The following is a 14,370-nucleotide window of genomic DNA, read 5'->3' as shown; positions in this document are numbered from 1 at the left end:
CTCTGGTCATATCCCTATAGACAAGAAGCTGTGGAAGCCTCACGCGATTTTCTTCTGGACAGTGACCTCATAAGTTCATTCCTTCTGAATATGTGAATATGTGAGGGATCCCGCTTTCTATCTGTCCCTGCCATTTTAAGAATCGTTGCGGTTCTTTTTTAGCGTGAGCACAAAATTTTGAAACAAAGTCCATACATATTATGCCTTTATATGACCAGTTCTCGATAACGATTCACCAGAATATTCCGTCAGTTTGCCTGCACAGTGACAACCGCCAATGGCAAGTTATGAATCAGCACGTTTACATGCACGTACCGGTCCAAAATTTGTGATAGAGATTGTGAGTGAGGTTTTAAAAATCCGTATTGGCATAATGAAAGCAACACGTACTTAATGGTACAGTTTCATGTCAATAAACTCTACATGCTGTGAACGAATTGTATCATAAAGCAAAAGCGCCTCTTAACAAACATGGACGGAACACGAGCAGTTCAACAGCTTTCGCAGTTAGCCGTGTGAAAAGGATGTCGTTTTATTTTTTCATATAGCTTAGAAGCGATCGTCAGTGACGTTACAGAATCCTTCGGGTAGCGGCTGAGATCCCCTCTTTACGATATTACGCAGTAACGCGAGGTTCTCAGCGTCTTCCAGCAGATCCCAGGAACCCGGTCCCACCACGAACTCTTCAGCCGTCATGGTCAAGAATCGCAACTTAGGAAAAAAAGTGCGCATAAGCGCCTTCACTTCGAGCGGGCTCTCCGACTGCATGCTCTTGACACACTGTTCCTGGGCCCAGCCGAACACGGCTCTGGTCACACTGTCTTCGGAAACTTTCCTTATCCTCTCCACGATATATCGAACGGTTTCCTCGAGGGCGACGTTGAATTCTTTCGATGTGAGGATGTCCGGGGCTTTGGATGACGTCAGGAGCGTCTCCGCGATGGCGTCCATTTCTGGCTCGCGGCTCTCCATGTAGTAGTCGATGAACGAGCACAGCCTGTCAGGCTTTAGGTTATTCTCAATATACAGGCTGCAAGCGTCTACAAGACCCTGAACCAGGTACTTCTTGGCCGCGAACCTTGCGTGCAGCGCGTCGTCGATGTTCTTCATCTTCGGCTTGCCGGAGTACAGGTACCTGGGTGGATGGAAAGAACGAGCAGGAAGCCGCTCCACACACTACTTGCTTTGTAAGCCTATATTAACACGTTCTGATGTTAACACGTCAACATGCGCCACTAACATCTTTTTCGCTTAAAATCAACGCTAAGACGGTCCACCATCATCTTCGTAAACCTTGTATTTGCATTGTCAGACGTAGGCACCTCCCAGAAATCTCCGATTACCAGCGTCTTGCATTGCCGACTTCATCGTACCCATGCGAGTTTCATAATCTCATCACACCAGGTAATCATAATCACCATCGCACCACCTCTGCCACCCTCGACTGGCTTTGCCTTCCGTTGGCACTCATTCTGTTACATTAACAGAGACCGGGTTACGAAACCTGCGCATTATATCACCTGCCCTGAAACAGCCTGTCACAACGTGCACTGATTACCGTGTTTCATCACTGGCCTACGAAGTTTTACACAGCGCCATTCATTGCATTTCAATCTCGCTAGCATATCCAAAACTAGCACACCACATTTATTTTCCGAGCTACACAGCAACTACCGGATCTTTTCCTTTCCCCATGGTGTTGTCAACATTTTCTGTACTTTGCCAAACAACATTGCGTCGTGTACATTAATTCATCGGTGTAAACAGCAACTTTTGTTTTCGACTTCTGCTTAAGAAACATAAGTGCCCCATTCACCAAAAATATCCACATTTCACCACCCTCAACTTTTTTCTTATTTTGGTGTCAACGAGAAAATCTGTTGACCTTGAAAGTTTCAGTCTGAGTTTGTTTAGTTCAATTTTTTTCTCGCAATTCCTACAAACTTTCCTGTCAACACAAGCACTTCCGTAGCAACCCTAACAAGGGTTAAGGGATCACTCCGGCATAAGAGGTGAACGTAATGTACATTTCAGAAAACACTTCAAAGTCATTGATTCACTGATTGACTCATTCATTGCGTCTAGGGGTGACGTTTAGGTGTATCCCGGCCGCGGCGGCCGCATTTCGGTGGAGGCGAAATGCAAAAACGCCCCTGTACTTGCGTTGTAGTGCACGTTAAAGAACCCCAGGTGGTCAATATTAATCCGGAGCCCTCCACTACGGAGTGCCTCGTAATCAGAACTGGCTTTGGCACCTAAAACCCCATGAAAGAAGAAGAAGACGTTTAGGTGTCGCAGTGGAAGGCTTCGGATAAGTTCTTACCACCTGGCCCGAATTTCGGTGAAAGTGTTTTTGCATTCAGGCCGGTCCCATGGGAATGAGGTCGCCGTAACAGCCAACGAAATGCAAGACCTCGTGTCCAGTAGGGAATGCTCTAGCTGAGACACTCCGATAGGTCATCTCACCTGAGCAGCAAGTCGAAGCCGTCCGGGTGAACATCCGTGATGACCACCTCGTTTTTCTCGGCCAGGTCTCCAAAAAACATGGCATGAAACACCTCGTTCCTCATGGCCAGGAACACTTTGTGTGCACGGAATCTCCGCTCGGGGATGTCAGGATGGTCCTCCAGCTTCACCCGGAACTCGAAATCTGTGAACTCGCCGCTGTCCAGAAAATTCTCGACGCTGAACTGCGTTCGCAAAGGATTCGGTAAATTGCAATGTGCGAAAGTTGGCGTCAATGTGTGGTGGGTTCAACAAAGCTTGACTCACACAATCACTGGCTCATCTAATCGGAAGATGTATTTCGCGGTAGTTCGTTCACTCCCCGAGAACGCGTTCGTTGATAATATCGGAGAATGCTTCCTAAAAGCATTATGATGCACATCTAAACTTCACTTGTTTCTAGGATCACTGTGAAGCGATGCAATGGAATAAAACGTGAGCGACGCACCTCAGCCATTCGGTAACCATTAGAGACGCCGGTGTCGGTCCTACCAAGTCTGGCATACAACACTGCTCGTGCGCCAACTGGGAAATTGTGCTTCTCGTACAAATATACGGGTCTACCAACTGTCTTTCTTTATCGATTTACATCTTCTTACAACATTGCGAAACTATACGGAGTGCTCATGCGGTGCTCCTGAACATCTGGGGTCGGCCCTGGGATAACACTTGTTAACGCCGTTTAAAAAAATGCATTCTTGTGGTTTTCTCCATAATTTCCACTGTGTGCACTCATCTCTTGAAGTTCCTATTTCTCGGAAGAATATTTAAGGCAATAAAAAAAAGGATTTGGGTAAGCAGTGCTGTCGACAGCGCTTGCATTGAACATAGCAAAGGCGCTCACGAACACTTTTCTTTATAATGAAACATCCTTGGCAATAGGTCAAGCTTTAGTCTAATCGCTTTGCGCGTTAACGTCACGCAATTTCATGTTCCGCGTTCCTGATGACTTACAGCAAAAGCTCGTAAAGTCTTCCGAGAACCACCTCGAGACTGTTAGAAACTAAAACTCAGTAGTGGATCTCACGACGCAAGCTGTGTTTTATGAGATGTTTCTAGATGATTACGCGCGCTCGTCTGCAGGGTTCTCGAAAAATCACATGTAACTGCTTGTATAGCTATTGCACTTGTTTCTCACCACAAAAAGCTCTATATCATTTCTTTAACAATGGGTCAGTTTTGCGCTTGCTGTGCTTATCGTTCCATTTGTTCCTAGTGATGGCAGCTTCTTAAGGGTGTGTTTTACAGCGTAAGCTGTTATGGGCTCATTCCAATAGCTATTTGGGGTCGCGATGATGCCGCCGCCGGCGTCCGCGTAACCGCTATCGCCGGAAACGCGAAAAAGATACCCGAATCCCGCCGGGATCGAACCCGCGCCCGCTGCGTGGGAGCCGGATATCCTACCACTGAGCCACGCAAACACTTGCTATCGGGCCGCGGAAATACGCTATAAGCCTAGCACGCTGGGGGGAGACGACTCGAGCCTCCGCCAGTATGGTGGCGCCATCTAGGTAAGATGCCTGGAAACGCAGCGTCCGCAGGCGCAGACGACGATATGCGATTCAGACGAGGCGCGCAATCAACGCGCTCACGAGCTGGCAAGCCTCCGCCAGTATGGTGGCGCCATCTAGTTAAAGTGCCTGCAAACGCGGCGCGCCCGACATGTAAGTTGGAGTTGTAAGGCTTGATCGGGCTCAGCAGACTGCTGTGAGGGAGCATTACAAGCCGCAGCTCGCCGTCGACGCCGGGCGGACAGTTCAGATCGTTCTCGTCAAAACGAGGCGAACACACTGCCGCGAAGACCCTGTTGTGCGTGGTGCCCAAATTGGAGCTACCCTTACGCTGTGACTGTGCTGCGTGTGCCGCGCAGGCCAGTGACTTTTTTTTTAGCTGTACCAAAATTTTAAAAATTGCCTATGGCAAATAGCACCTAACCTAAACCTTGACCTAAATAACTCGATGAGCTGGTCATTACTTCTGCGAAAAATTAAAATGCTTAATTGAATAATCAACATAGTTATGCTAATGAACTTTTGCACTAATTGCTTTACGGCACGAGCTACGAATTGTAGATGGTGAGCTTGCAAGGCATATCGACTTGGAACGAATTTTGAGGATGGCATTGGTTTCGAGACATGCGCCGTCAAAGTTGTGGTAATATTGCACTGTTCTTACACTTATTTTATATCGTCTTGCGAACTCACCGGCTACAATTCGTAGATTGAACTATGTGCCCTAAAGTAATTATTTAAAAAGTTAATAACCGGCCGTGCTTAGCGTAATTATTCAATTAAGCATCCTCATTTCTGGTATACAAGTGATGGCTGCCTCATCGAGTAAATTAGATCGTGGTTAGAATTCTGCTAACTGCCGCAGGCAATTTTTTAAAATTTGGTGCAGCTATAAAAAACACCCTGTATATTATTACAATGGTTACTGGATTTACGATACACGTACCCGTACATACGCAATCAATACAAACTTACACAGACGACACCACACATGAAGAGCCCCGCAAGAGTCCCGAGAAACGCTAGGGCCCAGAAACAAACTTCATACTGAGGTTTTTTTTTTTACATTTAATTCAACAGGCTCCAGTTTAGTCACTGGATCCTGTAGAATCTATTTCAGCCCACCTTTACCGATGCAAAGCACCTCGTCAGCTAGCGCTGTCAAAATCCAATACGTCACGGCGACCACGTGCGGGATTATCTAGGCGGCGTCGCCACCGGACTTTCGGCCTTGTATCTTTTCTGGCTTATCAAGCTTCCTTCCTTTTTTAGTGTGCTTTTAATACCGCATAAACAGCGCCGTTCTCGGAGATCTGATAATCAAAGGTGTCAGGCCTCTGCTTACGAGTTGCTCGCGGTCTTCTGTACCAGGAGAATCTCGGCGAAGTGCGTCAGTCAACCACTGGTGACTTGGTCCAACAACAAATTATAACATAGAGTAGACATTTAACTCAATCACCTCGAGCGCACAGCGCACTGTGTGCAAATTACAAAAGATTGAGCTTTTCGGAGATGAAAAAATTGTACAAGAGACGTCCACTCTCTGCCAATGCAAAACAATGGCTTCCTTTATTGCCACGCACTGGCATGTGGCATCCGAGGAGAAAAAAAAAAAAGATAGGGCATCGAAGGCCACGACTCGCAAATGCTCCTTGTTGGTGTGTGAGCGATATGAACCATGTGTTGAGGCTACAACTACTTTTTTTTTTCTTCGCACGGCCTAATGTTTATTATCTCTCTCTTCGCACACAGCCCGTACGAGACAGCGGTATCGTGCTTCCACATGGGGGAACTACGCGGCGTGACGTCATTTAACACGCCAGTGTATAAGCACCGTCGGCGCGAAGGCTGGGTGTTGAGTGTCAGTTCGCTGCTGCTTTTAGCCGTCGACCCCTCTACCTGCTCGGTTGGCCGTGGGCTTGCGGCTTTCCATTCTGGCGCTTCAACGCAAACGATGCTGCGGCGAAAACACAGCTCGCCGAGTTATCAGCAGTCGGCACTCCCCGTCCGCTTCGCACATCTCTTTCAAGATGCGGTCCGCGCGGCCGTGCCAGAGTACGTTTGATCGGCCCGTGCCGCCGCCGCCGGAGTCATTTGATCACGGTTCATAATGGCTAGACACGGATGGACAAGGAGGTAAACAGCAGAGCTGCTCATGAGGATCGGAACGTCGTCAGCGCGCATGGCGCCGCCACCTGCAGTACTTTGCTCGCGTTATCGATGCACCTGCGCCTCCGTCCGTACCAGTTTGTGTAGCCGCAGCGCTGTCGTTTGTATACTGGCCGTATCAAGTGTCAAATCACTGATAATGGCATCGGGCTGCGTGGAGACGTGCCAGTGGCGCAATGCTTACGCATACTGAGATAACTCCCGGAGTAGTGAGTCTGCACAGCATGCGTTCGAAATTTATTTGTCTTACTTTTTCATCATCGCGTCTCATCGACCAGTTGGTTCTTCGTTTTTCCATGTCAATCAGTACAATTATCTAGTCATTTCCAACATTCATAGCGCCTTAGCCAATATATATGAACAATATTGAGTAGCAAGAAGCACGTGCATCGAATTTCTAGACTTGATCTCCTAGCTATATCTAAATCTATCAATATATCTATCTATCTATCGGTCGATCGATCGATCGATCAATCAATCTATCAGTGGCGTTCCTACTTTGCGAACACAGACAACATACAACTTTGCGTATGTAATCTCGGTTATTGTATGTTTATTGTACTGTATACCCGTCGAACACTAAACCTCCCATTCATCTTATGTAGTAATCGTTCCACGTAATCTTTTTTTTTCTCTCTCTCTCCTGAAATGTATGAAGAGTGGGACAAACTGCTTGGTTCGCTTGGGCATTCGCCATCCATTGAGTTTGCTAAAGAGTCGGTCGGCATGTTGTATGCTAGTTGTTTTTTACGTATGTTACTGTTTACACTTGCACCTTGACATCAATTCTTCTAGTAGCTGATAGTTTCTTATATACCAAAAGTGCGTGCTTTATGACTTAGACTTTTGTTACCTCTGTGCCCACACCTCCTATGTCTTCCTCCCGAGAGATTAGTATGAGTAAATAAAATAGGTAAATAAACCTTCAGCCAGAAAAAGCAACAAGTATAATTATAGCTGCTTCATGAAAGCACTGCCACAAAATAATCAAGAGGCAGAACTCACGGGATGTTGAATTTCCGAGCCCTTCTCCTCTGGTAGTCTGGCGCGACAGCTCTGGCAGTCTGATGACCAAAAGAAAAGCACGGTAAGACGGTTTAGTATTAAGCCACGATGGCTTTCCCCTTGCAGGCAATTGCTTAATTCACAGAGTACATCATAAAACTCACACCGCGATTTTTGAAGTAACTTTTATTAAATGAACCGCGTGAAAGCCGCCGGAAAGAATTTCCTACAAATATTACTCGAGGGCACTCTTGTGCTGCGGTCGTTCATTCTACCGTAGGAATGATTACTAGTGCATGTGTTCGCCTAATCTTAGTGATTAGGCAAACATTGTAATATTAGTGATTAGGCAAATTAGACGTTCTTGCAACGTACGTTAATGATCGCGCTATATTTTGTCAATTTGCAATCAATGATACTTTTTTTCAACACAGCAGAGTATTAAGTCTCTGTGCGCGTGCATACTCATATTGCAAATATCTGCATTTATAACCTAATATCGTGTTTCAAATTATCGATATTGCAAAACCACAAAGTTATTCAAAGCAAAAAGACCAAGTTGAGGCAAATCCACGCACCAGCAATCATTGCCACGCTGGCTGGCAGAAACACCACATTTGCAGCTTCTGAAGACACTGTGAAGCACTACAGGTGGAAATACATGTATTTGTGCTGTTCATCTCGTACCAACGTTTGCTCAACCGAGGCGACGGCCTTGCGGCGATGAGCGCGCCAGGCGGTGTCCAATGCCGACGCCGCGAGGAGGGCCGGTTCGTGCGACCCAAACACGGGGAAAAGATGTCTCACACTGAAAGGTACCAAAGCATGTTCGAGAACAGACTAGTTCAAAGAAATCGAACATGCGTTCCAATCCTCGGTGTGGACAGCTTACGTTGCTACAGCTACGTTTACGTGAACTCTAGTGGAGTGGATCGGCTTAGAATTCGGACCGCAAATCGTACACCACAGCGTGTACATGAGCGTGCATACATAATAGGTCGAAATTGCTGTGACTGCCTGCTGCAAGGCGAGAGAGCGCACATCGCATGCCGTTCATTGTTGGTCGCTGGGAGCGTCGCGTCGCGACCCACCTGCGTTCACATACACGCTGTCTGAGTCAACCTGTCCAATGCAGTTGAGTTGGTTCAACCCGACCTAATAGCGTTTACACAAAAGCGACAGCAAATCTTTGCCCCACGGAGCGGCGTGGGAGAGCGCGACCTGCATTTGATTGTTGGTGTAGCCTAGAATGTTGTCCCTACTTCTTCCGCACCGGAGAGATGATGCGAGCACCCAGGAGATCCGTGCACATTTTCCTGAGTCGCTTTATTTGACGTTTAGCTACGCGAATTACACATTTAGGTACTTGCACATTACATAACTACTTAACATAACTACATTACGTAACTAACTTATGAGCAGCACACGCTATCCGGCGCGAACTTTCTTGTGGCAACCTCTGGAAGCTTCCCAACACTTCGCCAGCGAGCAAACCAGCAGATCAATTACAACTCCTCGTCGATCTGAACCAATCAGGCTACACAGATTCAAACACGCACACCCCATCGCGAGCGAGCGTCGCCGAATTTGAACTCGGTGACAGCCGTCTGCCGAAAGAATTACAACCAAAAAGAAAGTAAAAACATGCAGAAAGCTACCGAGACAGCCGTTGGGCTTTTTTACGGACTAGAGCGAAGAATTGAGAGTGTCTAGAAAGCGAAAATGCGCAAGATGGTCGGGAATCATTCATTGAACCGTTTGGGAAAAGGCGGGCGACAACGCGGTCGCCACGGCCGGACCCCTGGTGCCCCGCCTGAGACTCTCCGAACTGGCACTCGTGCGAGAAAACACATTTTGAGAGAGAACGAGAACAAAAAGTAAGAACACTGCTACACAACAGAGGCGACGAAGAAGCGTCAAGACAGACAGCTACGCAACAATGGTGTTGCTTGCCGACGACACCAAAGTACAGCAACGCGATGGCTCGTGCGTAAATTAAGTGCACGAGGCTTCGTCGCTGGCAGAAAACGAGCAGGAACTTAAGAATATCAACTGTATTTCACGTTATTGTTACAATTGTTTCAAGGCAGCGTATGCATGGCGTGACGCTGCTTTCTAAAAATTATTCCCTGCATGACTCCCTTAATATGCCCAGGAAGCACAAGTTGGCTATAGGCAGCTTGATACAGCTCGAGCAGGCTATAGGGCAGCTGGCGCTGTGTCAAGCTATAGTTTAGGCATCATCAAGAGGGCTAGCACTTGATGTGTCTAAGTCATACGCACTAGCGATTGCGAGGACGTTTAGTTACAAAACAACAAATCAAAACATTTCGGCGCCATGGCACTTGATATCTGCACGCCTTGAACTTCTAGCCATTGTACAGACAATTACACAAAAAATGTCAGAACTTCAAATGCATTGCCAGGGAGGTTCCAAAGTAGCCTAAAAAATTTGGGGAAGGGGGGCGGCTCTCCGAAACAGACCGCCAACGAGAGGGGGGGGGGGGGGGGTCGACACGATCAATTTTGTCAGCGCGGAAGTTGTCGGCATGCTGTTCCGTTGATAGGGCATATGAAACATATTGTAGCGTAATCGGCACCTACCTGTGCTCCCAAATGAGTGCGCGGTAACCGATTCTTCATAGTTTTCCTACGCCCACACAATATGGCACCAAATACGATATTCCACCAGACATACGGACTAAGCTCACAGTCCCACTATTACAAAAAAAAAAACATGCAACCCGTACACCACGAAGGAAGAAGGCAAAGCAGAGCAAAAACCATGGTAAAGAGCTTCGGAAACAACAGACGCCGCCCGCTACAAACACAAAGGCTGTTTAATCGCAGCAGTAGTTGACCACAATAAACAATGCAGCAAAAGCCTGACAATAAACACGAGACACATTGAAAGGGCAGAGAAGGCCAAATTAGACGCGCTTTTAAGAACGGGCCTCAAACGTGTGCTGGGATTTCCCCAGTCCACGAGCACGGAACTATACTGAAGCTAGGGCTCCATAACACCATAGACGAAATTATAGAAGCCCACTCGGCGGCGCAGGTTTATAGACTATCGTCCAGCAAGGCAGGAGTTATAATACTAAACGAGGCGGGTTCTCTCCTCCTCACCCAAAACTAAATGAACCACAAGCTACGACGCTCAGAATGCTACAAACCCGCACGTATACCCACTCCGCGGTCCCTTAACAGGATAGACCCAGATTTCCCGCGGTCGAGCCCCAAATGCGGAGCCGATTCATGCTCTTTTGATCATATGCTCTGGCTGTGCACAGCCATAGAAAACTCTATACTTGCCACAAAGGAACAGTGGGAGGAGTTCCTAAGAAGCGACCACCAACACTTCCAGCTACAGGCAGTCCAGAGGGCCCACGACATCGCAACGGGATTTCGCCTCCCGGTGCCATCGTAGGCGGAGCCACCGACTTGACCTGAGGGAGCCTTCGGCTCCCCCTGGCCAGTTTCTCAGGACCAATAAATGTTCTTGTTGCCGTCACATTGAAACGGCGGAAGAGACAGCTATTCCAATGGTCATAGCATAAACTGACGCCGGTTGTATAATCAGCGATTTACAAATGGCAGTACGCAACTTGACGAATGGCAGAATCTCCCCTGAGGCACTGCGCATTCCCAGAACAGGCAAACCAACCCATCACCGCAGATGTGTCCACATTCTATGGATTTCAGCCCACACTCCCGACCCCACGGGAGAGGACAACTCTAACAAGGCAGCGCATAACGTAGCTCGAGGGCTCACTTTCCGAGCTACGACAGATGGTGATCCCACGTACAGAGTCCCCAGATGTGTGGGAGTTAGAGGACAAAATGACTATATTCAATGATATTACTAAACATTATAAACTGCACAGGTGCGTTTACCCACCACCTCACCCACAACGCAATAGGTCGCAGTCTGTCCAATGGCGACAGGGAAACCAAGTCATGTAAGAGTCCGGTAGTACTACATGCAGCAATGTACACGACCGATAAATGCCAAGATTGTGATGCACGCATAGACGTAGCTACCGGGGGGGGGGGGGGGGGGGGCACTGTCAAAAGTGGGGGGGGGGGGACAAGTGCCCCCCCTTGCCACTACCCCCCCCCCCCACTACTAAAAGCGGGCACTTTCGGCTGCACGCCGGAAAGTCCAACAAAACTACCGCTGAAGCTAAGTTTTCTTAATAGAGTCGCCACGCAAGCAATGCTTTTCTTTACTACGTGGGCGCAGGAGGGAATGAGCGAGCGGACGCGCTCGCGCGGGGAGCAAGTTTGCCCACCCCCCATTGTCTTTGCCCCGTTTCCGTCACAACTCGATCGGCGGAAGATGTCGACGCTGTCGATGCTCACCTGCAGCTCCGACAGCATAGAAAGCTTGCTCAACAAGCGCTTCTGCCCGAAGGCCATGACCCCCTCCCTCCTGGGCTTCCACGCCGGGAACGCGTGGCACTCCGCCGTGTACGCACCGGCACGGCAGTCTCGCCTGCGTTCTAAGCCCAATACATTGACAAGTCGCTTGACCTCACCTGTGGAACTTGCACAACGGGTGCGCCAGCCACAGCACACCACTTGCTATGGACATGTCCTGGCCTATCCTCACTGCGAAGAATCTGCCTTGCTGGGCTGCAGAGCTCAGTCGCCACACTCAATGACTGGGTCCTTCCTAGAGGGACCCCTCAACACCGCAAAGCTATATATGACAGCTTGCTCACCTACCTTATAAGAAGCGAAACCATTAACTTAATCTAGGCACCTCACCGGAAAAACCACTGGGGTTGCCTTTTCATACATGTACAATTTTCTATTTTTTTATGATTTAATAAACGTCTTTCTCTCTCTCTCTCTTTCTACGTATCCCCTGCTTGGGCAGCGCGGATTGTCTTTTGTGGCTCCTCGTGACGTGCTGTAGCGGGCGTCGCGCGGGATTCACCATACACGCTCTCACATTGCGGAGAAGGCCTGGCACTGGACATTTCCCGCCCTATCAAATCGCCGCTTGCGCTACTTGCACCACACCCACTTTTTTGGGACCACCTAAGCGTATTTGAAAACTAAATTGGCTTGCTATATTTAACCTGCGGGCGAGGGAATGGAGAGGTCCAGATAAAGTATTATAATCACTCACGCCCAATGATTGGTGTGCCTTTTACGGCATGAAATCGCTTGATTATCAAATGCTGGAACTGTTGAATCTCCGTACAGAGATAGTCCACATAGCGTTGCAGTCTCAGTATCTTATCACCATCAGAAATCTAGTTAAACTACTTACAAGTCTAACTGTAGAATTTCATTGGGTAATCACGACTTATCGTAGATATTTTCGTGAAAATGACCTTGGTCGAACGTGTAGAGCCATTTCAATTCCAATAGAACACTGAACTGAAGCTTTTCTAAAGGCATGTGTCACTTCTGATGTTTTCGATTTCGTTTTCAGACTGTTTGTAAATACGAGCTACACTATTACTCGTTTCCCGGCAGAAGCAAGAGCAGAAGATATTTTGCATTATTAAGAAATGAAAGGCAATTTTCATGACGTGTACCGAAAATTTGAACTTTGTAGGTTGCTTATGTCCTCGAAAAACTTTTACTGAATATTCTCTTTCTGCAAATTTTTATGCTTTATACACGGCATTTAGTTGTTTCCCCCTGGTATCCTCGGTAAATTATGTGTGGCACGGTGTTTATACTTATTTGAAGTATGAAGCAATGTTCCGAGTGACGAGAGAAATATGTTTATTCTGTGTAGGTTCATTACAGCCTTTGTAAATAGTTACTCATTGAAGTGTTCCAGGGTGTCATACTGCCGCTAGCCGGAATGTTTCCCGGACTCCTAAAACAACTGGACGAGATGCTGACTTAGAATTCCGTGGCAATAGGGCGAATTTTAAGCGCAATGTGTCGCGAAACTTTCACTTTCCGGCTTCATTTCAAGTGTTGCCGATAATTACTAAACCCTCGTTTTCCCATCCGTTTTCAGTGCATCATACGAGATTCGTAGTTTTTCTGCGGTGTCCTCGGTGAGCTTAACCAGGCACCTTGTTTATATATGGGGAAAATTAATGGCATGGTATGGGCAATATGTAGATAAGGCAGAAAGTTGGGCTAGTTGGTAACGAGCGTAATAAGACATGATTACTACTGTAAAAAGACAGTTTATGTACGATTGTAAATGCGTGTTCATCAAATACACCTTTTAAAAAACTGTAAGCAAGTATTCGAAAGTACCACACTGCTGTTATTAGCTAGGTTTTTGAATGTCCCAAGAGAACCCTGCGTTTCAGATACTTTATACTTTGACGGAGCAGACTAGACAGCATTTTAAGTACAATGTGTTGCCCAGTTTTAACGTTTCTGGCTCATTTAGAAGCGTTACGAATAATGAGTGAACCCTAATTTCTTACTTTGTACTTTTTCATACGTGATATATGTGCTTGGATATATGTGATTAGTGGTGGCGTGGAGCAGGGGTAGAATACCCGGCTTCAAATCTGAAGGTCGTAAGTTTGAATCCTACTCCAGTCCTCCACATTTTCAGGCATGGAGTGGTGCCTGACACTGGCAAATATATATATATATATATATATATATATATATATATATATATGTACTGCCGAGAGCTAGTGGGGCTATACTAGTTCAGGTGCAACCAAACTAGGAAGGCCCACGAAGCTTCATGAAAGTCACTCCCTCACCAGAACAGGAATTGGCCCCCCTGGTGCAGTACTCGGCCACTACCTCCCTATGACTCCGACAATTAACCCATGGCCCTCAGTCCCCAGTGTCTGTGGAGCACCTGACCAAGGTGTCGGTCAGACCTGCTACGCGGCAGAGGGTGCTAAGAATCTCTAGGTCCGAACAGGCCGCCAATGGAAACTGAACCTGGCAACGTTCAACACGCGCACCCTCTAGAGTGAGGCCAGCGTAGCAGGACTATTTGAGGAATTATCAGGCATTGCCTGGGATATTATTGGCCTTAGTGAGGCTAGAAGAACTGGTGAGGCTTACACAGTGCTGACTAACAGCCACGTCCTCTGCTACAGAGGTCTTCCAGATAAGAGAGAATCCGGAGTAGGATTTCTAGTCCATAACAACATAGCGGGCAACATTGATGAATTCTACTGCATTAATGAGAGGGTAGCAGTCGTCGTAATAAAGCTGAATAGGA

General features: G+C 47.4%; 1 protein-coding gene across 1 annotated transcript in view; it reads right to left on the bottom strand.

Moving 5' to 3' along the window:
• Positions 1-424: 424 nt before the first annotated feature.
• The window catches only part of LOC119459134 (BTB/POZ domain-containing protein 6), a 38,222-nt gene continuing 24,276 nt past the window's right edge, over positions 425-14,370 (bottom strand). Inside the window, exons 2-4 of the mRNA XM_049671168.1 lie at positions 7,191-7,249; positions 2,467-2,690; positions 425-1,135 (exon numbers count right to left, since the gene is read on the bottom strand). Coding sequence (XP_049527125.1) covers positions 550-1,135; positions 2,467-2,690; positions 7,191-7,249 — 869 coding nt within the window. The 3' untranslated portion in view covers positions 425-549. The remainder of the gene's footprint in view (positions 1,136-2,466; positions 2,691-7,190; positions 7,250-14,370) is intronic.

This window comes from Dermacentor silvarum, chromosome 7 (genome assembly GCF_013339745.2).
Source record: "Dermacentor silvarum isolate Dsil-2018 chromosome 7, BIME_Dsil_1.4, whole genome shotgun sequence".
NCBI lineage: Eukaryota > Metazoa > Arthropoda > Arachnida > Ixodida > Ixodidae > Dermacentor > Dermacentor silvarum.
This window is presented reverse-complemented; position numbering and strand designations above follow the sequence as displayed.